Source organism: Thalassophryne amazonica, chromosome 2 (assembly GCF_902500255.1).
Source record: "Thalassophryne amazonica chromosome 2, fThaAma1.1, whole genome shotgun sequence".
NCBI classification, from domain to species: Eukaryota; Metazoa; Chordata; class Actinopteri; order Batrachoidiformes; family Batrachoididae; genus Thalassophryne; species Thalassophryne amazonica.
The window spans coordinates 120,038,805-120,065,600 of NC_047104.1; the positions used below are offsets into that span (position 1 = coordinate 120,038,805).

Sequence of the window (26,796 nt, forward strand, 5' to 3'; positions counted from 1 at the left end):
GAAGCCTAGAAATATGGCGCCTCCATGTGGCTGTAAAATATAATTACAACCAGGCTTTGTCAAAGTCCGCTATTTCTGCAACTGAGTTGAATAAGGATTATGGGTTAAACCAAATGTCTTTACTTTTGGAAGACAGTAGTCTCTGTATATGCATGTGTCATGAACTATTCTGCTACAAAATTGCACTCATTACTCAAGATGATGGACAGCATAGTGGATTAGTGGTTAGCACTGTTATTTCACAGGTGGGATTGCTTTCGGCCTGGTCCTTTCTGTGTGGAGTTTGATCTCCCTGTGTTTGTGTAATCCAGTTTACCTCACTTCCAAAGACATGCAGGTTAAGTGGATTGTAAATTTTAAATTGACCGCAGGTGAGTGTGTGAATGACTTTGTGTTGCCCCCCGTGTGATCCTTAGTATTAACAGGTTCAGAAAATGAATGAACTAAAGAAATGGTCTCTGTTGGATTTTGGTACGGTGCATCTGGAAAGTATTCACAGCATTTCACTTTTTCCACATTTTGTTGTGTTACAGCATAATTCCAAAATGGAGTACATTCAATTTTTTTCCCCCTCAAAATTCTATTCACAACACCCTATAATGACATGAAAAAAAAAATTATTGCAGATTTATTAAAAAAAAAAAAACCTAAGGAATCACAGGTGCATAACTATTCACACCCTTTGCTCAGTACTTTGTTGATGCACCTTTGGCAGCAGTTTCAGCCTCAAGTCTATGATGCCACAAGCTTGTTGCACCTATCTTTGGGCAGTTTGCCCATTCCTTTTTGCAGCACCTCTCAAGCTCCATCAGGTTGGATGGGGAGCGTCGGTGCACAGACATTTTCAGATCCCTCCAGAGATGTTCCATCAGATTCAGGTCTGGGCTCTGGCTGGACCACTCAAGGACATTCACAGAGTTGTCCTGAAGCCACTCCTTTGATATCTTTGCATGCTTAGGGTCATTGTCCTGTTGAAAGATGGCCCCTGATTTAATTTAATAAATAAAATAAAAATGTATTTCTGTGTAGCACTCTACCAAGAATAAGTGAGTGGTGAAGCAACACACAAAAATGTTCTGTTTTATTTGATCTTGGTGGCTTCCCTCACTTGTCTGCTTGCACAGACTTTTAGGCAGTTATGATCCTGTGCCACCGTGTTTCCTAAGGGCTGATTTATCGGACCACCATCGGCTATGTATCTGCTGTTTTCAGTGAAATAATGAAGCAATAACACACTTGGGCCTGAAAAAGATCCACCAAGTGTCCAAATACTTTTGGCCAGACAGGGTGCTATGGTCCTAGTCATCACTTGCTTTCGACAGCCTTTACCCATACTGTAACCAACATGTGATAATGAACAGCTGCCACACGTCAGACTTTGGACAGCTGTGTTTCGTGACCGCAGAGGTTGATTATAATCCTCCGTGGAAAATTTCCCGAGTGGGTGGAGGCTGGAACTGAAGCCCATTCAGAGGCAGGGGCAGAGGCTAATGTTTTAGCTAATTTGCACGGAGTTTCCCCCCATGTTATTTAAAATTGTTATGCCAAAAAAGTGATGCTTGGAGTAGACGGAATGACAGGAAGGTAAGGCACTCGTGTATTTTATATTAGTTTGGTTGTCCCTAATATATGGGGGAAAAAACCACACCATGTTCTCATAGCTCACTTTAAAAGCTAGCTAACGCTAACACCTCTGCTAGTCCTCGGAGACACTCGGATAAGTTAACTACGCTCGCTTAGCGATTTAATTTTAACTGCAACAGTGGCACATTTGATATGAGCGCTAACAATTTTCATTTTAATTCATTTAATGCAGTAGTTCGGCGGCTGACTACCAAAGACCGCGGTACGAGAAGCTAAATTTTTTTGTAAACTTCTTTTTTTTTTTGCTGTTACAGTCACAGTATGATCGAAATGGGGCGAAATGGAGCCTGAAAATCACGAAATGAGGGTAAAATGTAACGAAATGGAGCAGTCTGACCCTGTCTGATTCGAAATGTGATTAAATTAAGTACTTTTATTTAATTTTTTTAAGCACAATGGGGGTAAAACGTACAACCCCAATTCCAGTGAAGTTGGGACGTTGTGTAAAATGTAAATAAAAACAGAATACAATGATTTGCAAATCCTCTTCAACCTATATTCAATTGAATACACCACAAAGACAAGATATTTAATGTTCAAACTGATAAACTGTTTTGTGCAAATTTTTGCTCATTTTGAAATGGATGATGCCTGCAACACGTTTCAAAAAAGCTGGGACAGTGGTATGTTAACCACTGTGTTACATCACCTTTCCTTCTAACAACAATAAGCATTTGGGAACTGAGGACACTAATTGTTGAAGCTTTGTTGGTGGAATTCTTTCCCATTCTTAATTGATGTACGACTTAAGTTGTTCAACGGTCCGGGGTGTCCATTGTTGTATTTTGCATGTCATAATCAGGTCTTTCAAGTTCATGGTGTTATTAATAAGTTGGATTGTGGTAAAACATGGTTCTGATGGTACAGTCACTTGCCCAGTTCCGGATCACTACTGTAGTATTTGCGCCGCTGTTTCTCATAATCAGCGCGAATAAGCTAATACTTGGTACCAATGGAAAGACTGATGTTTTGTCTACAAGTGACAACAAGCTCAACCGGATCCAGCCATCCTTGTGATCAGCAGAGGAATCAAAACATCCGGTCTTGGTGGTGTGCGCGCGTTTTCTGACTCACTCATTCCTGCAAGTGTGAAAGTGGTGATCTCTAAGAAGTAGCAAAGGTGAGTGAGCCATTCAGTGTCATTGGTTCTAGGGTGGGAAAATACTTACTTACGTGGGTGGAAAATGTCAGTGTGTTATGTCTTGCTGTTTAATTGCTGCACGCATTTATCTCTGATGCAAAAATTTGCCCGTTGTGGATCACTGAAGCAGCAGCCTTGTGTCAGTACTTGTGAGCCATGTGTACTTTAGGGTTCATCTCAACATCACGAATGGGCATGAATGTGGAGGCTTTTACTTTTTAATTCAGGAGAAATCTCACCTCCACACATTTAAAACCCTCCTTTGCTCTCCATCTCTAACAATATAAGGTGCAAAATGATAGCAAGTTGGGGCATCTATCCTGACCCACTTCATTGAGTTAAAAGCTTAGGGGCAGATGTCAAAATCCATGAATGGATTCTCTGGTTTAATTAAAAAAAAAATCTACTTTCCATAAGTTAACGGTTGGCTACAATAACTCCTTCAGACGTATATTTCACCTGCCCCATTCATGTAGTGCCAGTGGAATGTTTGTTTTTAGTGATGTGCCTAGTTTTGGTGAAGTATGCAGGAAAGCAATTTTTGGGTTTCGTAAGCATGTTAAAAGCAGCAAAAACACCTTGATCAGCAATGTGAATCAGCTCGTTATGTACAAGTCATCATTATGGGAATTCCACATTATATACCACTGGGAATTAATTTTTAATTTTTTTTTCTTTTAGTTTTTTTTTCTTCTTCTTCTTTCTTCATGTTGTAGTTATTTTGTGTGTTTTCACAATATGGACCTGGTGTCTGAAATGAAGTATCTTATCTATCTATAATGCGCCACACATTTTCAATGGGTGACAGGTCTGGACTGCAAGCAGGCCAGTCTAGTACCCGCACTCTTACTATGAAGCCACGCTGTTGTAACACGTGCAGAATGTGTCTTGGCATTCTCTTGCTGAAATAAGCAGGGACGTCCCTGAAAAAGACTTGCTTGGATGGCAGCATGTGTTGCTCCAAAACCTGGATGTACCTTTCAGTATTGATGGTGCCATCACAGATGTTTAAGGTGCCCATGCCATGTGCACTAAAACACCCCCATACCATCACAGATGCTGGCTTTTGAACTTTGCGCTGGTAACAATCTGGATAGTCTTTTTCCTCTTTTGTCTGGAGGACACAATGTCCATGATTTCCAAAAACAATTAGAAATGTGGACTCATCAGACCACAGTACACTTTTCCACTTTGCGTCTAGCCATTTCTAATGACACAGGCCCAGAGAAGGCGGTGGCGTTTCTGGATGTTGTTGATGTATGGCTTTCACTTTGCATGGTAGAGTTTTAACTTGCACTTGTAAATGTAGCGACAAACTGTCAGTGGTTTTCTGCAGTGTTCCTGAGCCCACGCGGTAAGATCCTTTACACAATGTCTGTTTTTAATGCGGTGCCGCCTGAGGGATCAAAGGTCACGGGCATTCAGTGTTGGTTTTCGGCCTTGCTGCTTACATGTAGAAAGTTCTCCAGATTCTCTGACTCTTCTGATTATATTATGGACTGTAGATGATGGAATCCCTAAATTCCTTGCAATTGAACGTCGAGAAACATTGTTCTTTAACTGTTGGACTTTTTTTTTTTTTCTTTTCACACACAGTTGTTCACAAAGTGGTGATCCTCGCCCCATCTTTGCTTGTGAATAGCTGAGCCTTTTGGGGATGCTCCTTTTATACCCAGTCATGACACTCACCTGTTTTTATTAACCTGTTCACCTGTGGAATGTTCCAAACAGGTGCTCTTTGAGCATTCATCAACTTTCCCAGTCTTTTGTTGCCGCTGTCCCAGCTTTCATTGAAATGTGTTGCAGGCATCCAATTCAAAATTAGCAAATATTTGCACAAAAAGGTTTTTCAGTTTGAACATTAAATATCTTGTCTTTGTGGTGTATTCAGTTGAATATAGGTTGAAGAGGATTTGCAAATCATTGTATTCTGTTTTTATTTACATTGCACACAACACCCAAACTTCATTGGAATTGGGGTTGTGTGTATGTGTGTGTGTATGTATGTGTATATATATATATATATATATATATACATATACAAGGTCTATTAGGTAATAAACCGACCCTTGTATTTTTTTAACTATATGGATTTGAATGACGTGCGATTAGACCAATCGTGCTTGAACCCTCGTGCGCATGCGTGAGTTTTTTCACGCGTGTCGGTGACATCATTTCCCTGTGGGCAGGCCTTGAGTGAGATGTGGTCCCGCCCTCTCGGCTGAATTCCTTTGTTTCACACGCTGCTCGCGACGGCGCGCGTTGCATTATCCAAATTTTTTCTGGACCTGTGAGGAATATCCGAGTGGACACTATTTGAGAAATTAAGCTGGTTTTCGGTGAAAAGTTTAACGGCTGATGAGAGATTATGGGGTGTTTCTGTCGGTGTAAGGACTTCCCGTCGTTGGCCTGTTTCGAGCTGAAAACATCCTAATTTAAGGCTTAATTCACCCAGGACGTCGTGAGAGAACAGAGAAGATTCAGAAGAGGCCGGCATGAGGACTTTATGCGGACATTCCACTGTTTAAGGACATTTTGTAATGAAAGACGTGCGCGCAAATTCTGTGTGCGCCGCGACAGGAAAAACACCTCCGTGTTGAAAACCATTTGTAAAATTCAGGCGGCTTTTGATGGCTTTCAACAAGTGAGTAACTGAGAAATTGTTTAACAGCTTGGGCATGTTCCAACTTGCCCGTTAAGGTTTTCAACGGAGGTGTTTTTCCTGTCGCGACCCCCCGCGGTCGGATCCGGCCCAACATGCGACTCTGCCCGCACGTTCTTTCGTTACAAAATGTCCGTTAACAATGGAATGTCCGAATAAACTCCTCATGCCGACTTCTTCTGAAAGTTCCCTGTTCTCTGACGACTTACTGGGTCAACAGAGCCTGAAATGTGGAAGTTTTCAACTTGAAACGGCGAGACGCTGTCGCCTCGAAGCGCAGATCGCCGTCAGGCACCATGGGCCATCCTTACGGCGACACTACCAGACCAAAATCTCTCATCAGCCGTTAAAATTTTTACCGAAAACCAGCTGAATTTATCGAATGGTGTCCACTCAGTTGTGCCTTACAGTTTTGAAAAAATTTTGATCAAACAAAGCAGCAGTCTCTGAGCCATTCCTAAACAATGAAAAAATCGACGAGAGGGTGGGCCACTGCCCACAGGCGAATGACGTAACTGACAGGCGTGAAAAAACTCTTGCATGCCCACGAGGGTTCAAGCATGTCTGATGTAATCACACGTGATTCAAATCCATATGGTTTTTGAAAAAAATAATAAGGTCGGATACTTTTCTAATAGACCTCGTGTGTGTATGTGTGTGTGTATGTGTGTGTGTGTGTGTGTATATATATATATATATATATATATATATATATATATATATATATATATGCAAACTTACAGTATCACCTGAATATGGAAGCTGCTGACGGCTCGTAGTCAGACCTGTTTGCTTCACCTCCATGAAGAACTTGCTAACAGATGGTCTGGTCATTAGCTGGTAAGCTTTCAAGTTCATGCCGAACTTCATTTTTTCTAATCGTGTTTTTAGCTTTTTGATTTGTAATAAAAATACGCATTGTAGACCAATTGTCATGGTAACCGGTCCAGATATGGGAAAATATCTGACCGGTAATCAGCCAAGCGTTGCAGTCATATAATAAATTCTCTTATCTCACTTCAATTCAGTTTATTCATACAGCACCAAATCTCAAAATAAATCTTTGGGTGCATGAGCAAGGTCAACCTTACCCATCCCATGAGCAAGGACATTGGTGGCAGTGGTAAAGAAAAACTTGTTCTTCACCTGTTTCAGCCGCCTATGGTTGGCTCATATGGATAGCCTGTTTTCTTTACTTATGTCTGTTTTTCCAGCATGTCATTCTGTCATTCATTCATTTTTAACTGCTGTATCTGCACAAAAACGTTCCTCTTCTTGCAGTAAAAAATGACTTTGTACTTGTTTTATTTGTGGAGAGGTTTCAGTGTCTCTTTACTGAATTTGGCGATGGCTGCAGATTGAGAGTGGCAGCGATTTCTGGCCTCCATGTTGACAGCTGCTATAAACAATGGATGTTGCAGAAGGATTAACAAACTGAATTTGTTCTCGCCTCATGTGCAGCATGTATTTTCTTGTCACATCCAACAGCATTGCTAATGCCCTGGCCAGTGCGGCCTGTGAGCGCTGTAAGAGTGGCTTCGCTCCCACTGAGAAGATTGTCAACAGTAATGGAGAGCTGTACCATGAGCAGTGCTTTGTTTGTGCCCAGTGCTTCCAGCAGTTTCCAGAAGGACTTTTCTATGAGGTTGTTTATCTATCATTGAATTAATTTTCATTAAACATTTTTGTTTTTTTGTCTTGTTGAAGTAATAACGCTTTTCTTGTCTGAACAGTTCGAAGGCAGGAAATACTGTGAGCATGACTTCCAAATGCTCTTTGCTCCTTGCTGTCACCAGTGTGGTAAGTGGCATTAAGTCCCAGCTACATGTCTAGATCAGGGCTCTCAAATTTGGGGCCCATTCCTAGTTTTGGCCCACTATGGGCCTGTACATGCAATAGCATGTACAAGCCCTGTGCTGGCTGTAGACTTTAAATATGAAAATTTGTAAATTGACATAGATACACATTCATGAACCATCCAGCATGTGCTAGTATTCAGCATACCTTTATTTTTATACACACTCCAGATTATTTGACCCTTCACAGAAAAGAAATTGGGCACTTCTGGTTTTGATCCATTTGAGACGAACTGCAATTCACACCTCTTGCCTGAGTTGTTGTTTGCCTTGTGGCTGCTCCCATGTGTTCAGGGTCGCCACAGCAGATCCAGCACAGAGCTGCATTGCAATTTGGCACACATTTTACACTGGATGTGATGCAACTCCAGTTTTTACCTGTAGGAACATACGGTCCCTCTCTGCAGAGTGCTCTGCGCCAGTACGGCACGCTGTGGCTGCCCACTGCTTCTAGTGATTGGATTGTGTCTAATTGTAATTAGGATGGGTTAAATGCAGAGGACAGATTTCATTGTATGTATATATGTACAATGGTGATAAAGGCTCTTCTACTATTAGTGCAATCCACCTCCAGATTTAAGAACAGGTATCAAAATTGTGTGCAAACCTCAGTTTGTATATGGATTTCCGTCAAAATTTGTTTCCATGTTCCGTGTATAACATCATATAAAACCGATAACTTAAAAAATATCTACATTTTATGGCTTTATTTCAACACAAAACGTGCTCCTGTCATTTTGGGTGTCCCTATGAGAAAATCAAACTCACCCTTCTCTTCTACGGCGTTTAATGGCAGCTGGCATCCTTATTGTTGTGCTGCTGCCAGCTACTGTTATAGCAGTCCTAAATCCTCTCATTGAGTCCCGTGCCTTTCAAGTATTTAAAAAGCCAACAGTTCCCTCTCTCACTTGACCTTATTGCTAAAATGCTTCCTACAGAAACTTCTTTCAGGCCTTACAATTGATTTCCTTCAGTTTTTACACTTTATAGCTTTATTTTGACACAAAATGTGCTTGGATTCATCATCACAGCCTGACGAAAATGTATCCCCATAAAGAGTCCTTATTTTGGAAAATGACATCTGGAATAATTCCTTGTCGTGCCTGAAGAAATGTAGTCTCTTTAATGCTGCATTTACACATAACGACGACAAGTCACGAATGCCATAAAGTACACATTCTTGGCCGCTGATCACGAATGTGATGATTCGGGGCAGAGGTGTCAGGTGTCCTCAGGAACTGCTGCAACCTGTTACCACACGTTATGATTAATGGCACGTGTTGCTGGAGAATTATCAGGAACCATTACGCACGGTCAAGAATAGTGTTCCGCATTGTTGCGCGCTATTGCGCGTAACAGTGCATTGTTAAGTTCTGTCACGTTGTGAACGAGGTGTATTATCTCCATACACACACTCATATTCATCCAACCGAATTCAGATCGCTCCAGTTTTTCAGAAGAACTTTGTGACTGCATGCGTAGTTGGGCTCTGTGCCATGGAGTGGCGCAGAGAGGAGGAGGAGGACAGCGCCAGATGTGTGGCTTCATGCGGCTCTCGTCTCGCGCATTTTCCCAAACATCAGGCACATGCAGCAGGTGGAACACCTGCAAGAGTGCACTGAAGAGCACTGAAATGAAACTTTTAGCCGACTTGGTGTCAGCAATCAAACTGAATGCGGTGCAGCAGGGTTTAATTGTGCACACGCTTCTTCCTCCGCTGGACTGGAGGAGGTGCAGAGATGTCTGGCTGCACGTGAGGCTCCTCTCGCTCCTCTGGTTCCTCTGGCTCAGACACGTTCTCCCGCTCATCGGTTACAACAGCAGGTGGAACACCTGCAGGAGCGTCCTGAGGAGCTTCAGCAGGAACTGTGGAACGACAGTTGGAACAGAGTTTAATTGTGCGCACGTGACAGAAAACTGATTCATTGTGGCGCGCAGTGAAATGTGACGCCGCGTTACAAGTCGTGTTAAAACGTGACAGTTTTCGTGTCACTTCGTAATAACACGTGACATTTTGGGCTCCAAGAACCATCACAGGAACCACTACGAACATTGTCATGCTCTATTAAGGATCACGACTCATCAAGACGGATCAATACGCTCAGTTGCGACCTCCACGACGTGAGACAAAATGAGGGTGGTGTGTGACATTCGTGGAAGATTTTTTTGACAGGCAAAAACATGCTCCACGAATATCAAGAATATCACGCACCAACACGCACTATTAAGAAACCTATTCAGATGCGTTAAGTCACATTAAGAATGTCAGGAATGTGTCACGAATGACAGAAAAATGACATTCGTAACGCGTCTTGGTTATGTGTAAACGCACCTTAAAGAAGTCCCTCGGTATTTGTCTGCTTTGCGTGCACTTCCCAGCCTGAACCAGAGAATACCGGCGCTTTGTCCCACAGCAAGAAAACTTATTTTAAAATTTGAAAGAGTCACAGCGCCTCATTCATTCACACCAGCATTTACCACAGACATGTGTTGACTCTTTAGCATTCTGCACACAGTGCAAATAAATCCCGTGATCCACCAGTAAAAAGAATTTTAAAAAATGTTAAATTTCACTGTGGAGGGGCGAGGCTGCGCGACAGCGTACGTGTTCTCCATGACGTGCATGTCGACATCTACATGCTCTGCCTACAAAACAAAAGGGTACTGCTGGTGGTGGAAACTAGGGCTGCCACAACTAGTCGACGTAGTCACAACTACGTCGACTATTGAAACCGTCAACAATTAAATTAGTTGTCGACGAGTCGTTTATTTTATTTAAAGGACATGTTGCATGTATTTTAACGTCCCAGTTAGCAGCACAGCATCAAAGTACTAATGATTGTAAATCTCTCTGCACACATGCGCTCATAATTAGTGGTTTCTGATGCTTTTTATTCCTCTCCCGAAGCGAGGAAACGGGTGCATTTCCAAAAAACATCTCACTCGGCAATTCTCTGCATTTCTGTGTGTGAGAGATGAAGATCAGAGCATAACAGATTGATCCCACAGATCAGAACGGATCCGGTTCTGTGCAACAATGAAGCTTCTGAGCTTTTCTTTGAAAGCCGTGGCTCAGATTTACAGAGATGCACTTCACCTCAAAACTCTTAACTTTTTCAGAGACTGTTGGATTTTGGTACTTAGTGTCGTGGCACTGCTGTTTGTGTCACAGCTGCTGGGTCCTGCTGCGGACATGCCTGGACACGCAGATGTATATCTTGTATTGGAAAAACTCAGAAGACGCTATTTTCAGGAGATAATGGACTATCTAATGTGCCACTATTGGACCAGTGGAGCGTTGCACGCTTGACGATTGCATTTGCGGTCATGCGGGCGCGTGACGGGTGCGTGAAGGCTTCTTTTTGCTGTGGACTTATTTGGAAATCTTTACACTGAGGTGAGTGGAATGTTATTTTTTTCTTCATCTTTTTCTTTGTGTTTTCAGTGAAAGTATTTTTTTTCTTTGAAAGAGTCTGTGGATGTGGTGTGTGCGCGCGTGTGTGTGTGTGCATAAAGCAGCTGTTTTAACCCCTAATTTGGATGGACTTCTGGCTGAATTTGAATATATGATTAGTATTAAGGTTGTAGACTCTGTCAAATGTCATAAAACTGTCAATTTCTATGAGGAATTTTTTAAAAGAGAATAAAAAAAACAGCTGACATGTGGGTTAATGGAGGAAAACTGTCCTTAAACCCCGAGAAAAGTCACCGGGCTCCATAATGTGTTCGCAAATAAAAACGAACATGACCAACCGCTACAAGTCCCAACAAACTAAAACTATTTTAAAAATCTGCCTTCAGTTCCAGTGAAAAGAACCAATAGTGATAGCCAGTACAAGGCATTGATGCATGTAAATGGTTCTTTCCACTCGGACCGAGAGCAGATTTTGTTAACAGATGGTTTTTGGTTTTGGTTTTTTGGGGCTTGTAGCGGCTATAGATGTCTGGTCATTCATATTTGTGAACACATTATGTGTTGGCAAATTACATATGATCTGAATAGTCGACTATCAAAATATTAGTTTGTGGCAGCCCTAGTGGAAAAGCAAACCAAGCCAGATCTAACGGTTCCAAACTGTACCATACCGCTCAGTGGAAATGAGGCTGTACTCAGCCCCTGGTCTTCCAAAGAGTCTCCCATCTAAGTACTAATCAGGACCCACTCTGCTTAGCTTCTGAGGTCTGACAAGATCAGGCTTACACAGAGCAGACTGGCTGTGTTTCACCTCTTGCCTGAGTAAATCTCCAAATTTTCATATGTACAACCCCTGGCAAAAATTATGGAATCACCAGCTTTGGAGGATGTTCATTCATTTGTTTAATTTTGTAGAAAAAAAGCAGATCACAGACATGACACAAAACTAAAGTCATTTCAAATGGCAACTTTCTGGCTTTAAGAAACACTATAAGAAATCAAGAAAAAAAAAATTGTGGCAGTCAGTAACGGTTACTTTTTTAGACCAAGCAGAGGGAAAAAAATATGGAATCACCCTGTAAATTTTCATCCCCAACACTAACACCTGCATCAAATCAGATCTGCTCGTTAGTCTGCATCTAAAAAGGAGTGATCGCACCTTGGAGAGCTGTTGCACCAAGTGGACTGACATGAATCATGGTTCCAACACGAGAGATGTCAATTGAAACAAAGGAGAGGATTATCAAACTCTTAAGAGGGTAAATCATCACGCAATGTTGCAAAAGATGTTGGTTGTTCAGTCAGCTGTGTCTAAACTCTGGACCAAATACAAACAACATGGGAACGTTGTTAAAGGCAAACATACTGGTAGACCAAGGAAGACATCAAAGCGTCAAGACAGAAAACTTAAAGTAATATGTCTCAAAAATCGAAAAAGCACAACAAAACAAATGAGGAACGAATGGGAGGAAACTGGAGTCAACGTCTGTGACCGAACTGTAAGAAACCACCTAAAGGAAATGGGATTTACATACAGAAAAGCTAAATGAAAGCCATCATTAACACCTAAACAGAAAAAAACAAGGTTACAATGGGCTAAGGAAAAGCAATCGTGGACTGTGGATGACTGGATGAAAGTCATATTCAGTGATGAATCTCGAATCTGCATTGGGCAAGGTGATGATGCTGGAACTTTTGTTTGGTGCCGTTCCAATGAGATTTATAAAGATGACTGCCTGAAGAGAACATGTAAATTTCCACAGTCATTGATGATATGGGGCTGCATGTCAGGTAAAGGCACTGGGGAGATGGCTGTCATTACATCATCAATAAATGCACAAGTTTACGTTGATATTTTGGACACTTTTCTTATCCCATCAATTGAAAGGATGTTTGGGGATGATGAAATCATTTCTCAAGATGATAATGCATCTTGCCATAGAGCAAAAACTGTGAAAACATTCCTTGCAAAAAGACACATAGGGTCAATGTCATGGCCTGCAAATAGTCCGGATCTTAATCCAATTGAAAATCTTTGGTGGAAGTTGAAGAAAATGGTCCATGACAAGGCTCCAACCTGCAAAGCTGAACTGGCAACAGCAATCAGAGAAAGTTGGAGCCAGATTGATGAAGACTACTGTTTGTCACTCATTAAGTCCATGCCTCAGAGACTGCAAGCTGTTATAAAAGCCAGCGGTGGTGCAACAAAATACTAGTGATGTGTTGGAGCGTTCTTTTGTTTTTCATGATTCCATAATTTATTCCTCAGAATTGAGTGAGTCCATATTTTTTTCCCTCTGCTTGGTCTAAAAAAGTAACCATTACTGACTGCCACAATTTTTTTTTTTTCCTGATTTCTTATAGTGTTTCTTAAAGCCAGAAAGTTGCCATTTGAAATGACTTTAGTTTTGTGTCATGTCTGTGATCTGCTTTTTTTCTACAAAATTAAACAACTGAATGAACATCCTCCGAGGCCGGTGATTCCATAATTTTTGCCAGGGGTTGTATATTCAGTGTGTTTTGAATGGACTGCAACCAAACAGAAAGGATCATATTTCTACTCATCTACAAGTTCATACGTAGTTTCTGTGTAGGCTCTCAGTTGTCCAGGTGGTTTCCATAGTAGAGAAGCTTGAATCTTCGACTGGATTGGGTTGCTTGACGTGAGGACGTTTCGCTTCAAATCACAGAAGCTTCCTCAGCTAAAATTCTTGCTCTGGTAGTCTGACTTCTGTCTTGACTCTTGTAGAGAAGAATAAACCAGAAACCAACAAAAGTTGGAACAAAAGCTGGAGTTTTTTAACCTAACCAGACCCCACCTACCGAGAGGCTGACTGCTATAGGCTAGTGACTAAACAATAGCTCTAATTAGCACCTATTGTGCTCTAGTTAGCACTCTCCTAATGACAGGACGGAATCCTCCCCTGATGGCTCCCTTGATGACTCTCTCCTGATAACGTGAATGACTCATTACCATGAACAAAAGACTGAAACTGCTTTGACCTGAGTACCACATTGTAAACAGGGGACAAAGCGTGTCTGAGACCCGCTCTACGGTTAAGGCTGGGTTTCAACTGTTTTACAAAGAATGCTTCCTTGACACCTCTCTCAAACCATTTCTTCTCTGGCTAAGATTTTAACTTCCTTGTCCTCAAATGTGTGGTTAGTGTCATTCAGGTGGAGATGAACTGCAGACTGCGGTCCACTGGCGACCTCTCTGCGGTGCTGGTATAGCCTCTTGTGTAAAAGTTGTTTCATCTCACCTATGTAGTGTTCATTACAGTTTTCCTGACATCTGTGAGCATGAGGCCCTGGCACTGGTATGTAAGCTGGAAAGGACTGCTAAAAAGATCTCTAACTTTAGAAACCACTTAAGATTTAACCTAAGATGCAAACAAAACAATGTTATTCCCAAATGCATGAAGCAAAAGGCACTAGAAGCAGGCCACACAGCAGAAAAGATCCAGCACAGTTACCTTAGGATGATTTTGGGTCTTAGAATTAGAAGACTTCATTTTAAAATATCAGACCTCCAAAATAATCTTGATAGTCTTTACAAAAGGTTAGAAATCTTAGTGGGGGAAGAGGCCCATAATAAGATCACAAAGTTCATAGTTAAAATTCAAATGGCTGAGCATTTAAAAAGTAAGGAGAGGCAAATCAGGAAGTTTCACAACCTTTTAGTGCAGAAAAGGTGTACTTTCAGTGGGAGTAGTTTTAAAGATACACCCAGACAAATTGGTGACAACAGGGAAAATTGGGTAAAGAATCTGTCCAACAGGGTTCTTACACAGACAGAAAAGGATGTGCTCACCAAAGGACTAAATTTCTCAGTGACCCCTAAACATATACTGACAGTAGATTACATCACTGCAGTAGAGTCAGCCATTAAACACAACAGTTTGTCAGAGTCAGAAGCTGGGGACCTCCGACTAAGAGTCACAGCAACGCTTAACAGTTCTAAGCCTCCTCCGTCCAACATCACAGGAGAAGAACAGAAAGCTTTGGCAGCACTGCAGAAGGACCAAAGCATCCTTATCCTGCCAGCAGATAAAGGCAGATGCACGATGGTCCTGAACACATCGGACTACGAGGCCAAGATCAACAACTTGCTCAATGACTCCAGTACATATGAACATCTGAAGAGAGACCCCACAAGTGGCTATAAGAAGAAAATCATTAGCTGCCTCCAAAACCTGGAGAAAGAGGGACTCATCGACAGGCAGACATACTACAGACTGTACCCTGGGGACGCCACTCCGTGCATCTATGGACTTCCCAAAATCCACAAACAGGACGTGCCACTCAGGCCTATTGTATGTAGCACAGATTCCATCACGTACAATTTGGCCAAGCACCTCAAGTGGGTAACTCAGACCACCTTGTGGAGAACACACAAGATTTTGTGAACAAAATCAAGGATCAGCTGGAGGCAGATGAAACTATGGTGTCATTAGATGTGACTTCATTGTTCACCTGCATCCCCACCGCTGAGGCCATCTCAGCTGTGAGGCAGAGACTGCTGGAAGATGTGTCTCTACCTGAAAGGACCAAACTCACACCAGACCACATCTGCCAACTCTTGGAGATCTGTCTTAACACCACGTATTTCCTGTTTAGGGGGAATTACTATAGGCAGATCCATGGTTGTGCGATGGGGTCTCCGGTATCCCCCATTGTGGCCAATCTGTACATGGAGCGAGTGGAGAAGACCGCCTTGACGTTGTTCACGGGTATCTCTCCCAGTCACTGGTTCAGATATGTTGATGACACATGGGTTAAAATCAAGCAACAGGAGGTCGAGGACTTTACAGAACACATCAATTCGGTGGACTCCAATATCAAGTTCACACGTGAGGATGCCAGAAACAACCATTTAGCCTTCTTGGACTGTGATGTTATGATTGGAGAGAACGGGCAGCTCCAGACAGAGGTTTACAGAAAACCCCTCACACTGACCAATATCTGCTCTTTGGCTCAAACCAGGACTCTTCAACACAGAGCCCTACAGGTGCCCACAACTGCAGAGGGAAGGGCTAAAGAGCAACAACTTGTACGGAAAGCCCTCACAGTATGTGGGTACCCACGTTGGTCCCTGGACAAAGTGCAGAAGTCCCAGAAAACAAAGAGACCAGATAGACAAGAGACGGAGACAAGAAGAACAGTGTCTCTCCCTTATTTAGCAGGAGTAGGGGAAAAACTACAGAGGATCTTCAGACAGCACAAAATTCCAGTTTACTTTAAACCAGTCAACACCTTGAGACAGAAATTAGTTCACCCTAAGGACAGGATCCCTAGTTACAAACAGAGAAATGTAGTGTATCATATCAGATGTCAGGAAAACTGTAATGAACACTACATAGGTGAGACGAAACAACTTTTACACAAGAGGCTATACCAGCACCGCAGAGAGATCGCTAGTGGACCTCAGTCTGCAGTTCATCTCCACCTGAAAGACACTAACCACACGTTTGAGGACAAGGAACTTAAAATCTTAGCCAGAGAGAAGAAATAGTTTGAGAGAGGTGTCAAGGAAGCATTCTTTGTAAAACAGTTGAAACCCAGCCTTAACCGCGGAGCAGGTCTCAGACACGCTTTGTCTCCTGTTTACAATGTGGTACTCATGTCAAAGCAGTTTCAGTCTTTTGTTCATGGTAATGAGTCATTCACGTCATCAGGAGAGAGTCATCAGGGGAGGCTTCCGTCCTGTCATTAGGAGAGTGCTAACTAGAGCACAATAGGTGCTAATTAGAGCTATTGTTTAGTCACTAGCCTATAGCAGTCAGCCTCTCGGTCGGTGGGGTCTGGTTAGGTTAAAAAACTCCAGCTTTTGTTGGCTTCTGGTTTAGTCTTCTCTACAAGAGTCAAGACAGAAGTCAGACTACCAGAGCAAGAATTTTAGCTGAGGAAGCTTCTGTGATTTGAAGCGAAACGTCCTCACGTCAAGCAACCCAGTCCAGTCGAAGATTCAAGCTTCTCTACTATTCATATGTAATTGGACATTTTCTTTTTTCCCCTCTGTACACCACAGCAATAGCATTAAACTGAAATCGAATTGATGTGTGTGTATTCAAGAGACTGCACAAAAATCACATTAACCATTTAGGAATTACAGCCATTTTTGTTACATAGTCCATTTTCAGAAGCCATACGTAATTGGAAAAACTACAAGAATTATTGCAAATAAAAATCATTACTTTTGTAGCGGTTCTAATTGGACAAGTCATGGGATGGATACATAAACATTTACAACGTAGGTTATTTTCCAGATTGGACAAGTCATGGGATGGATACATAAACATTTACAACATAGGTTATTTTCCAGATTATATATCGCACCTGAGTATTCATTATATCTGCTCAATGAACAGGAAAAAACGTATCGCTCATCGGTCTTTAAGTCACATTTATTTTGAAATGTTGTACTGTTGTTTCATGCAGCAAAAAGCAAAATTAATTTAAATGGGACATTTTTTATGTATAATGCAAACACTGCATTAGTGGACAGAAACTAATAAATGTTATTCTGTGAGGCACAGAGACCTCTAAACTGCTCAAGAACTGCTTCTTGTCACCAGTGAAAAGACAAAAATGTCTGTTCAGTGCAAAATGTGCACATTTTAATACACTTGTGATTTGTAGTTAGCCTTACCTTAGCCTAGCTCTCCTCCATGTTTCATTTCTGGCTGTCCCAGCACTACTTCCTCATTCAGTTGTACTACTACCACTACTGGCAGCATCCAGCACTCCATTCAGATCAGTATACAGCAGAGGCAATGTATGATATTTTATAAGATCAGTATAGAACAGAACATTGTCATGAGTTGTAGACAGTGCCATCTTTTGGCCGTAGATCATTATGCAGTATTTATGACATGCAAGGTGCTTGAAATATGTCACAGGACCAGCGATAGGAGTAAAAACAAAACATGACCTATAGTGTGGAAACTACAGTACTTAATGTCTTAGACTTAATTTTCACCACTCATTGAGTGTCTCCAGTCATACAAAGAATTTGGTACTGTATGGTTAATCTTTTAGGAGTATGCAATCCTCAAAAACAGAGTGACTCTGCAAGAAGGACGCTAGTGAGGGAAGCCACAAATACTGTGCTACACTGTTATGGATTTTATAAACTCTTCTGTGTAACTAGTTAACAGAATACTTCATATATAGCTTTGTATTTGTCACAACAAACAAACAAATTGGACATCTGTACTTCATGTCAATCTGCAGCTCAGTCTGTGGTGTCTTTACAACAAAACAATTAAAAGTGCAGCATTAAAATTGATTCTGCTTACTTGGTCTGTTGATTCAGTTTGCATTTTCACCACCAGTGAAATATACAACGGTCTTCTTGCAACTAGGTTGAGTGCTTTTCACGTGGACCATGAAACGTCTTAGAATGTGTGTTCATATCTTCACAAACAATACAAATTATCTTGGGAATCGGACCATAGTCTGATTGAAAGAGACTAAACAGGGTAGGTGTGAAAGCGACCCAACAGTCCAGAAAGACACTTAAATCAGTGTAATTAAACACCAAAAGCAGGAAATTCTTATGATTGATATGCTAGAACCAGTGAATGTTTGTCATTTTCTTTGGTAAATTGCTTAATCAGTTATCCAAATAGTTGTCAGTTAATTTTCTGGGTGATTGGCTTTTAATTAAATAATCATTTTTCATGTTGGCGTTGCTTGACTGTGTCCTTGGCTTGATTAAAATGCTTCCTAAGTGTGAGCAGTTAAAGCTATAGAGTGCTTTGTAATAACATGCAGAACTCCACCATACAGTACTAGTCTAGAACTGCTGTGCAGTACCCCAAAATCATCCAGGTCTCACAAATATTGAAAAAGTCAACCTCCTGTTTGCCCCTGGGTAATTTCCCTTCTGTGGTTTTCTCTCAGGGGAGTTCATCATTGGCCGTGTCATTAAAGCCATGAACAATAGCTGGCATCCTGACTGCTTCTGCTGTGACATATGCCAGGCTGTGCTCGCAGACGTGGGCTTTGTCAAAAACGCTGGCAGGTTCGTATCCCCTCCTATTAGAATTTTTTACATAACAATATGACAGCCTGTAAAACAGGCGGCTGCATATATATATATATATATATATATATATATATATAGAGTGTGTCACATTGCATACTGCAAGTTGACGTCCCCTTAATTTTGTCACCATGTTTATTTCAGGCACCTGTGCCGCCCATGCCATAACCGTGAGAAGGCCCGTGGGCTGGGCAAGTACATCTGCCAGAAATGCCATGCCATCATTGATGAGCAGCCTCTGATCTTTAAGAATGATCCATATCACCCAGATCACTTCAACTGCAACAACTGTGGGTTAGTCTCACCACCTGACACCATGGTTTGGTCCACAGAACAGCACTGCTGTAGCTTCAGAATATATCCAAGTGACGTGTGTGTGTGTGTGTGTGTGTGTGTGTGTGTGTGTGTGTGTGTGTGTGTGTGTGTGTGTGTGTGTGTGTGTGTGAGTGAGAGAGGGAGAGATCAGTAATGGGGAAAAAAGAAAGTATGTAAGTAAGGTTTTGGACAAGATGTTTCATTGATCATGAATTCTAAAAGCTAAGCCCTGATGAAGGGATACATCAGATTTTACATAGACAATAAATTATATATTTTATTAGTCCAGTGGTTGTCAAACCTTTTCTTTTTGTGCTCATTTTTAGAAGCCAACAGCCAGGCTCCTCCCCCAAAAGAACAACTTAATACATAAATATGATTTTGGAAAATAGAACATTTATTTATGTATGTTCTCCCCGTGTTTGCGTGGGTTCTCTCTGGGTGATCCAGCTTCCTCCCACGTCCAAAGACACGCAGGTTAGGTGGATTGGATACTTTAACTTGTCTGTAGGTGTGCATGTGGGTGTGAATGTGTTTGTCTGTATGTGGGCCTGCGACATACTAGTTCAGATGCAAAACCATGAATTTTTAGTTGAGGCCAACATGTACTTGGCTGTTAAGGGGACCATCAGTGTGCAAAATATGGAAGAATTTGAACAAACTGTTTTCATTTTATTGATGAAAATCTGGCATATGGTTTCCTTTAAATCTCCATTTCCAACTGCATTTTTCTCCATTTAAAAAAGTACTTACTGGGTTCTGCATCTGAACACTCTGTCTGTCTCTCTCTCTGTGTGTGTGTGTGTGTGTGTGTGTGTGTGTGTGTGTGTGTGTGTGTGTGTGTGTGTGTGTGTGTGTGTGTGTGTATACACACAAACTGAAACTGTCTTGTCCAAAACCTTACTTATATACTTTTATTTTTTTCATCCGCCCACCACACTCACATATGTGTGTGCACATAAATACGCACACGAATTGTTCTGTCACACTGTTTGTGAAAGTGTTTGTCATCTTTGTTGGTTTTCCAATCATTTTTCATTTAATTCCTTGCCTGTATTTATGTTGTTCTAAGTTTGGGATCCGATTTTTTTTTTTTTTTTTTTTTTAAACACTTCAAGGACCAGCTTGACTGCCCTATGCATGCATTGGAGCTCTTGACTTTGTTTGTCCACAGGAAGGAGTTGGCAGCTGATGCCAGGGAACTGAAGGGCGAACTCTTCTGTTTGCCTTGCCATGACAAGATGGGTGTGCCAATCTGCGGTGCCTGTAGAAGACCCATTGAAGGGCGTGTTGTCAATGCCATGGGCAAGCAATGGCATGTGGAGGTATATGGGCAGAAATAAAGGAAAAACAGACCTGTCCAGTGTTTAATTCATCAACAAAGCAGCAGTCATTGTCTTCTGTGTTGGCCAGTACCGGCGGTCATACCTTAGACATGCAGACTGCTTTGGTGGAAATTAACCAGGGCCCAGTTTCATAAAGTAGTCTAATCTTGTTTAGTCGAATCAACTCAGTTGACTAATTTTTTAACGTTAGTCATTGCACAAAGCTCTTAGTCAGCTAAAGTTTTGGATTACCCGACTAAAGTTTTTAGCCTAGTACAGAGGAGGCTAACCTTATTTTAGTTAAAACTTAAGTGTCTTACCTCAAAAATCAGTGGCTATCATGTACCACCACTTGATGGAACACTAAAGAGCACCCCGACGTCACTCATATTCTTCCAAAAGGAGAGCTTCCTCTCAACTCAATTCAACCTTTATTTCTAAAGCACGTTTAAAATGACAGTCGTGGACCAAAACGCTGTACATAATTTAAAAAAGTGGGCACCAAGTTACCCCCAATCAGAAATAAATGAATTAAAAATAACAATAAAATTAGTTACAATAAAAAGTACAATAAAGAGTAAAAAGTACTTGGAAATAATTTGATTTGATTTATTTTATTTATATAGCACCAAATCCTAACAAAGCTGCCTCAGGTTCAACGCATAATTAAGGTCTGACCTTACCATCCCCCATATCAAGCACACAGGCAACAGTAGTAAGAAAAAAATCCTTCTGATGATATCCAAAAGGAGAGCTTCCTCTGCTTTTGCTCATGGTTGCAGCAGATGACGACTGTCACAATGTGTTTGTGACCGTTATCACATCAGCCACCGGGTGTTGCTGTTATGCTGAGCAGCATTGTGTGCTGTAACAAAGCCCGTTCACAACACAAAGGCTGGATAGTTCATGATAATGACCAACCTGGAAGTAAACAAACTTGTCATGCATTGGAGGCGTTTCTTGGCCATGGTGCTGCTATGCCCGCAGAAATCGTTGACTAACATAAAACGCTAATCTACAAGTTTAGCCATCGGTGGGAAAGAGAGATTAGACGGATAATGTTTGTCAACTGTGTTTAACAAACTAAAAGATTAGTCTGTGTTGTGCTGAGCAGTTGATCATTGCGTGGAACTTTTGTTCATGTGCACGTTCCCGCCCGGACCGCTCTGACTGACGGACAGTGACTGTATATTAGCAGCCGGCTCACAGTTGCACCAGGTAGAGATCATGTAGGAGACGTGCTCCAGAGTGACTGCGGGGATAAGTACTCACAAACAAGTTTGAAGAGGCAGCCGGTAAGAGATGCTTAGTTATTTACTTAATGCTGATGAGCTGTTACGTGTGGGCTATGGTAGATTGCGCTAAGACTTTTAGTATTGGTCCAAATGCCTGTGGTTGAGATGCCTGGGCTTTAAAATATGCGGTGTGGAGTCTCGGTGGCATGTGAACTGTTTGGTGTTTGTGATGTGTTAAAATAATATTGGTTTGGTGACTGTGCATTCTTAGTGGTGTTCGAGAAGTGCCTTTATTGTTTGCTTTGGATGCATTTACTTGATTAAATAAAGTAAATGTTAAAGGGCAAATAATCTTGGTTATTGGGCATAGTGCAATGTAGTAGTTGTGAAAATGAATTATTTGTTGGACTTTGTAAATTACACTCAACAAAAATATAAACGCAACACTTTTGGTTTTGCTCCCATTTTGTATGAGATGAACTCAAAGATCTAAAATGTTTTCCACATACACAATATCACCATTTCCCTCAAATATTGTTCACAAACCAGTCTAAATCTGTGATAGTGAGCACTTCTCCTTTGCTGAGATAATCCATCCCACCTCACAGGTGTGCCATACCAAGATGCTGATTAGACACCATGATTAGTGCACAGGTGTGCCTTAGACTGCCCACAATAAAAGGCCACTCTGAAAGATGCAGTTTTGTTTTATTGGGGGGGGATACCAGTCAGTATCTGGTGTGACCACCATTTGCCTCATGCAGTGCAACACATCTCCTTCGCATAGAGTTGATCAGGTTGTCAATTGTGGCCTGTGGAATGTTGGTACACTCCTCTTCAGTGGCTGTGCGAAGTTGCTGGACATTGGCAGGAACTGGTACACGCTGTGGTATACGCCGGTCCAGAGCATCCCAAACATGCTCAATGGGTGACATGTCCGGTGAGTATGCCGGCCATGCAAGAACTGGGACATTTTCAGCTTCCAAGAATTGTGTACAGATCCTTGCAACATGGGGCCGTGCATTATCCTGCTGCAACATGAGGTGATGTTCTTGGATGTATGGCACAACAATGGGCCTCAGGATCTCGTCACGGTATCTCTGTGCATTCAAAATGCCATCAATAAAATGCACCTGTGTTCTTCGTCCATAACAGACGCCTGCCCATACCATAACCCCACCGCCACCATGGGCCACAACATTGACATCAGAAAACCGCTCACCCACACGACGCCACACACGCTGTCTGCCATCTGCCCTGGACAGTGTGAACTGGGATTCATCCGTGAAGAGAACACCTCTCCAACGTACCAAACGCCAGTGAATGTGAGCATTTGCCCACTCAAGTCGGTTACAACGGCGAACTGGAGTCAGGTCGAGACCCCGATGAGGACGACGAGCATGCAGATGAGCTTCCCTGAGACGGTTTCTGACAGTTTGTGCAGAAATTCTTTGGTTATGCAAACCGATTGTTTCAGCAGCTGTCCGAGTGGCTGGTCTCAGAAGATCTTGGAGGTGAACATGCTGGATGTGGAGGTCCTGGGCTGGTGTGGTTACACTTTGTCTGCGGTTGTGAGGCTGGTTGGATGTACTGCCAGATTCTCTGAAACACCTTTGGAGATGGCTTATGGTAGAGAAATGAACATTCAATACACGAGCAACAGCTCTGGTTGACATTCCTGCTGTCAACATGCCAATTGCACGCTCCCTCAAATCTTGCGACATCTGTGGCATTGTGCTGTGTGATAAAACTGCACCTTTCAGAGTGGCCTTTTATTGTGGGCAGTCTAAGGCACACCTGTGCACTAATCAGCATCTTGATATGGCACACCTGTGAGGTGGGATGGATTATCTCAGCAAAGGAGAAGTGCTCACTATCTCAGATTTAGACTGGTTTGTGAACAATATTTGAGGGAAATGGTGATATTGTGTATGTGGAAAAAGTTTTAGATGTTTGAGTTCATCTCATACAAAATGGGAGCAAAACCAAAAGTGTTGCGTTTATATTTTTGTTGAGTGTAAGTAATAGCATTTGGTGATCATGTAGCTGATTTTAGACTTTGAATTGTGCTAAATGAGTTAAAGTGTGCTGTTTGAGATTTTTAAATATGCATAGAAATTAATTACCATTTTGAGATGAATTTATTGTGGTTTATAATTTTCACTGTAAATAAGGTGTATCTGTTTAAGGTTTTTACCTGGCTTTTTGGGAAATGAAGCAAAATAAGTAAACTCCTAATAAAGGAAAGAAAGGAAAGAAACTTAATGCTTCAGCCTGAGTATATCCATGCAAATCTTCAACTGTGGGTACGCCTCTTTTCAAGTGTGGGGCACCGCGCAGTCAATGTACACTTGACAGTCTGTTTTGTGAAACCGGGCCAAAATGTGTCCACACAAAAACACTTTATGATGACTACAGTATGAATGGCAATCATGTTCACGATTATCTAAAGTATTTCTTGAGCAAACATTCATCTGATGCTTTTAAACCTGTCATGCATCACAGTGGTCAGTGTATTTTTCAGACCTAGTCAAACTAAAGATTGCTTTTCTGGTTTGTTCACTTGTTTTTACAGCATTTTGTTTGTGCCAAGTGCGAGAAGCCTTTCCTGGGTCATCGCCATTATGAGAGGAAGGGATTGGCTTACTGTGAGACTCATTACAACCAAGTAAGGGGGGGGGGGGTTCCAAGTGTTCAGCAAGCAAGGAAGTGAATGTAATGTTTGCAAAATCAGCTTCATCAAGTGTTTATTTGAATCTGTCAGATCGGTTTGTGCCATCCTATAAATACCTGATCTTTGTTCTTGTGACACTCAGCTTTTTGGCGACGTGTGCTACCACTGTAACCGCGTGATTGAAGGCGACGGTGAGGACGTATTTAATAAACATTTGCTTAAAGATGCATTAGACGTGCATTTGATCGTTTCTTCTCGTCCCTGTTAGTGGTGTCAGCACTCAACAAGGCCTGGTGTGTCGTTTGTTTCTCCTGCTCCACATGTCACACAAAACTCACCCTCAAGTAAGTTGTACTGCTAAGTAATAACTACTTCACTAACTCTTGCCACTCTACCACTTGATGTGAGCATGAAGAATATTTCCTCTAACATTCTGACACTAATCTTTTAACGCTCCTCTTTTTCTGTATTTCACTTTTCTATTTCTTTGGCTCTTTACTTTCTTTTTCTTCAATTTCTTATCGTCTGTGCGCGACTTGCTGCGCCTACGGTAACTCAGAGATAAATTTGTTGAAATTGACCTGAGGCCAGTTTGTAAGCGCTGCTATGAGCACATGCCTGAGGAGCTGAAACGTCGCCTGGCCCGACGCGAGCGTGATGCCAGAGGATACAAGAATAAACCCACTGTTTGTCTGTAGAGTTGTTCTTCTTTTCAACTCGCCTCTCTGTTGGTTGGTACAGTCTGCATGTCCTTGTCTGTTGATCCTTATATACTTCTTTAAAAAAAATCCCCAAGAAGTCTTAGTGACTTGACTAGACTGTTGTTATGGCAGCTACAGTGCTTTAGTGGTCAAAGTAACGACCATCACGTAGTGAGGGACAAAGCTGAAGGTTTCCAGGATAATTCAGTAGATGGCGCACTCTTTAAATAAATGGCCCTGCTACTGAGTTGAGTGGAAGATATCGGCGGCACATAGTGATGGTGACTTCAGAGCAACAGTAGGCTAATAATGTGTGGTAGTTGGTCATGGTGGGCTTAAAGATGAACTGCGGAAGCAATCGATAACTTGTAGTAGAGGAATTGAGCGTTGACATTTTTTAAGCTCTAAAGCCCTGAAAAATTGACTTATAAAGCTGGACTTTTAGTATGTTGTAGCATACAGGTTCCCCAAAATGATTTGCATGTCACGATGATAACTGAGACCCTGGAACCAAACATCTGTAACAGCGGTACCCATATGATCTTGGAGCCACTACATTGTTGGAACTGCAACAAAGCACAGCATGTTTGCTGTCTTTAAGACAGGTTGAAGAGTACATGCCATTCAGTGTTACAAATTACGTCAAAAAGGGGGGGAAAACCCCCAAGAGATTTTTCATAAGTTTTGTGTTGTGGTTCCAAGATTGTAGTGTTTCTGGGGTCTCTAGAAACCGATTAGATGAAGAGGAAGATGTACATAAATAATGGAATGAACAAATAAATAGTAGCTTCTGTTCAACATAAAGTTTATTCACAGGACAGAAAGTATTAAATGAATGAGAAATAAAAATGGTTTTAAAAATTAATGTATTTAGTGTGGCTTGACCCCCCCGTGAGATGTTGCTTGTTACCGCTGTGCGATATGTCCATTTGTCTTATTGGATTAGAGTATAAAACTCCAGCAGGAGCAAAGATACCATTTTTAGGGTTTTAGAGATTTTTTTGATTTAAGAAAATGTTAGTGGAGTTAAATTTAGTGGAAGCTCATTGGTTTTCAGTTAGCTGAAAAGCTAATCTGCTAATAAAAAGTTATGTAAGCTGTAATGCAGTCCTTAAACTCACATGATACTTACTCCCCCCCCCCCTTTTTTTTTTTGTTCTTTTGACAGGAACAAATTTGTTGAATTTGACATGAAGCCTGTTTGTAAAAAATGTTATGAAAAGTTTCCTCTGGAGCTGAAGAAAAGGCTTAAGAAGCTGGCTGAATCTGTTGGACACAAGTAAACATCAGGACAAATAATGTGCATGTTTTCTCCTGTGTTTGTGACAATAAAAACCTGCGCTGCTTTATATTCTAATACTAACAAGTGTATCATTAGTCGCCATTCAAATTTATGAACTGGTGTAAATGTACATATCTGAATGTCTGGCATATCATTACAGAATGTTGTGGCAGATGTTTTTGTTGTTTTTAATAAAACTGGACATTTAAAAAAATCATTCCTGAATTAAATTTGTAAATCCCCTTTAGTAACATAATTTCCCACAAGCTATATTTCTGTGATCTCAAGCAGACACTGTTGCTAAGGCTGATGTCTAATTTTACACATAAATGTACTTTAACTTTTTTGTTAATTTAAATGGCCTTAAGTACATAAACTTGTAAAACGTGTTGTTTTGTACATAGGGTGTACACTGAATCCTCCTGTTTGTCTATAAATGTTCTAAAGTGTGACTGAAAACCAATTCCAAATGCGGTGTGTTAAAGGAAAAACACCC

General features: G+C 41.5%; 1 protein-coding gene across 2 annotated transcripts; it reads left to right on the forward strand.

Moving 5' to 3' along the window:
- The first annotated feature begins 1,360 nt into the window (after window positions 1–1,360).
- Window positions 1,361–26,325, forward strand: LOC117529956 (LIM and senescent cell antigen-like-containing domain protein 1). 2 transcript variants are annotated; one of them, XM_034192866.1, is made up of 11 exons: window positions 1,361–1,584; window positions 6,936–7,092; window positions 7,181–7,247; window positions 18,627–18,747; window positions 18,913–19,062; window positions 20,258–20,408; window positions 24,219–24,311; window positions 24,460–24,508; window positions 24,586–24,661; window positions 24,877–25,048; window positions 26,187–26,305. In XM_034192866.1, exons 1-10 carry the CDS (start codon window positions 1,556–1,558, stop codon window positions 25,013–25,015), a joined length of 1,032 nt encoding a protein of 343 aa, XP_034048757.1. In that variant the 5' UTR covers window positions 1,361–1,555; the 3' UTR covers window positions 25,016–25,048; window positions 26,187–26,305. The 2 variants fall into 2 exon arrangements, with proteins under 2 accessions (XP_034048757.1, XP_034048766.1); XM_034192875.1 differs by lacking the exon at window positions 24,877–25,048 and having other exon boundaries at window positions 1,362–1,584; window positions 26,187–26,325.
- The last annotated feature ends 471 nt before the right edge of the window (window positions 26,326–26,796 follow it).

What these genes read in the sequence shown, in the direction of transcription:
- LOC117529956 (XM_034192866.1), top strand. Translation starts at nt 1,556, where the DNA reads ATGCTTGGAGTAGACGGAATGACAGGAAG. An exon ending in GTGAGACTCATTACAACCAA is followed by an intron (nt 24,312 to 24,459) that starts GTAAGGGGGGGG and finishes TGTGACACTCAG; the next exon opens with CTTTTTGGCGACGTGTGCTA. An exon ending in CACACAAAACTCACCCTCAA is followed by an intron (nt 24,662 to 24,876) that starts GTAAGTTGTACT and finishes ACGGTAACTCAG; the next exon opens with AGATAAATTTGTTGAAATTG.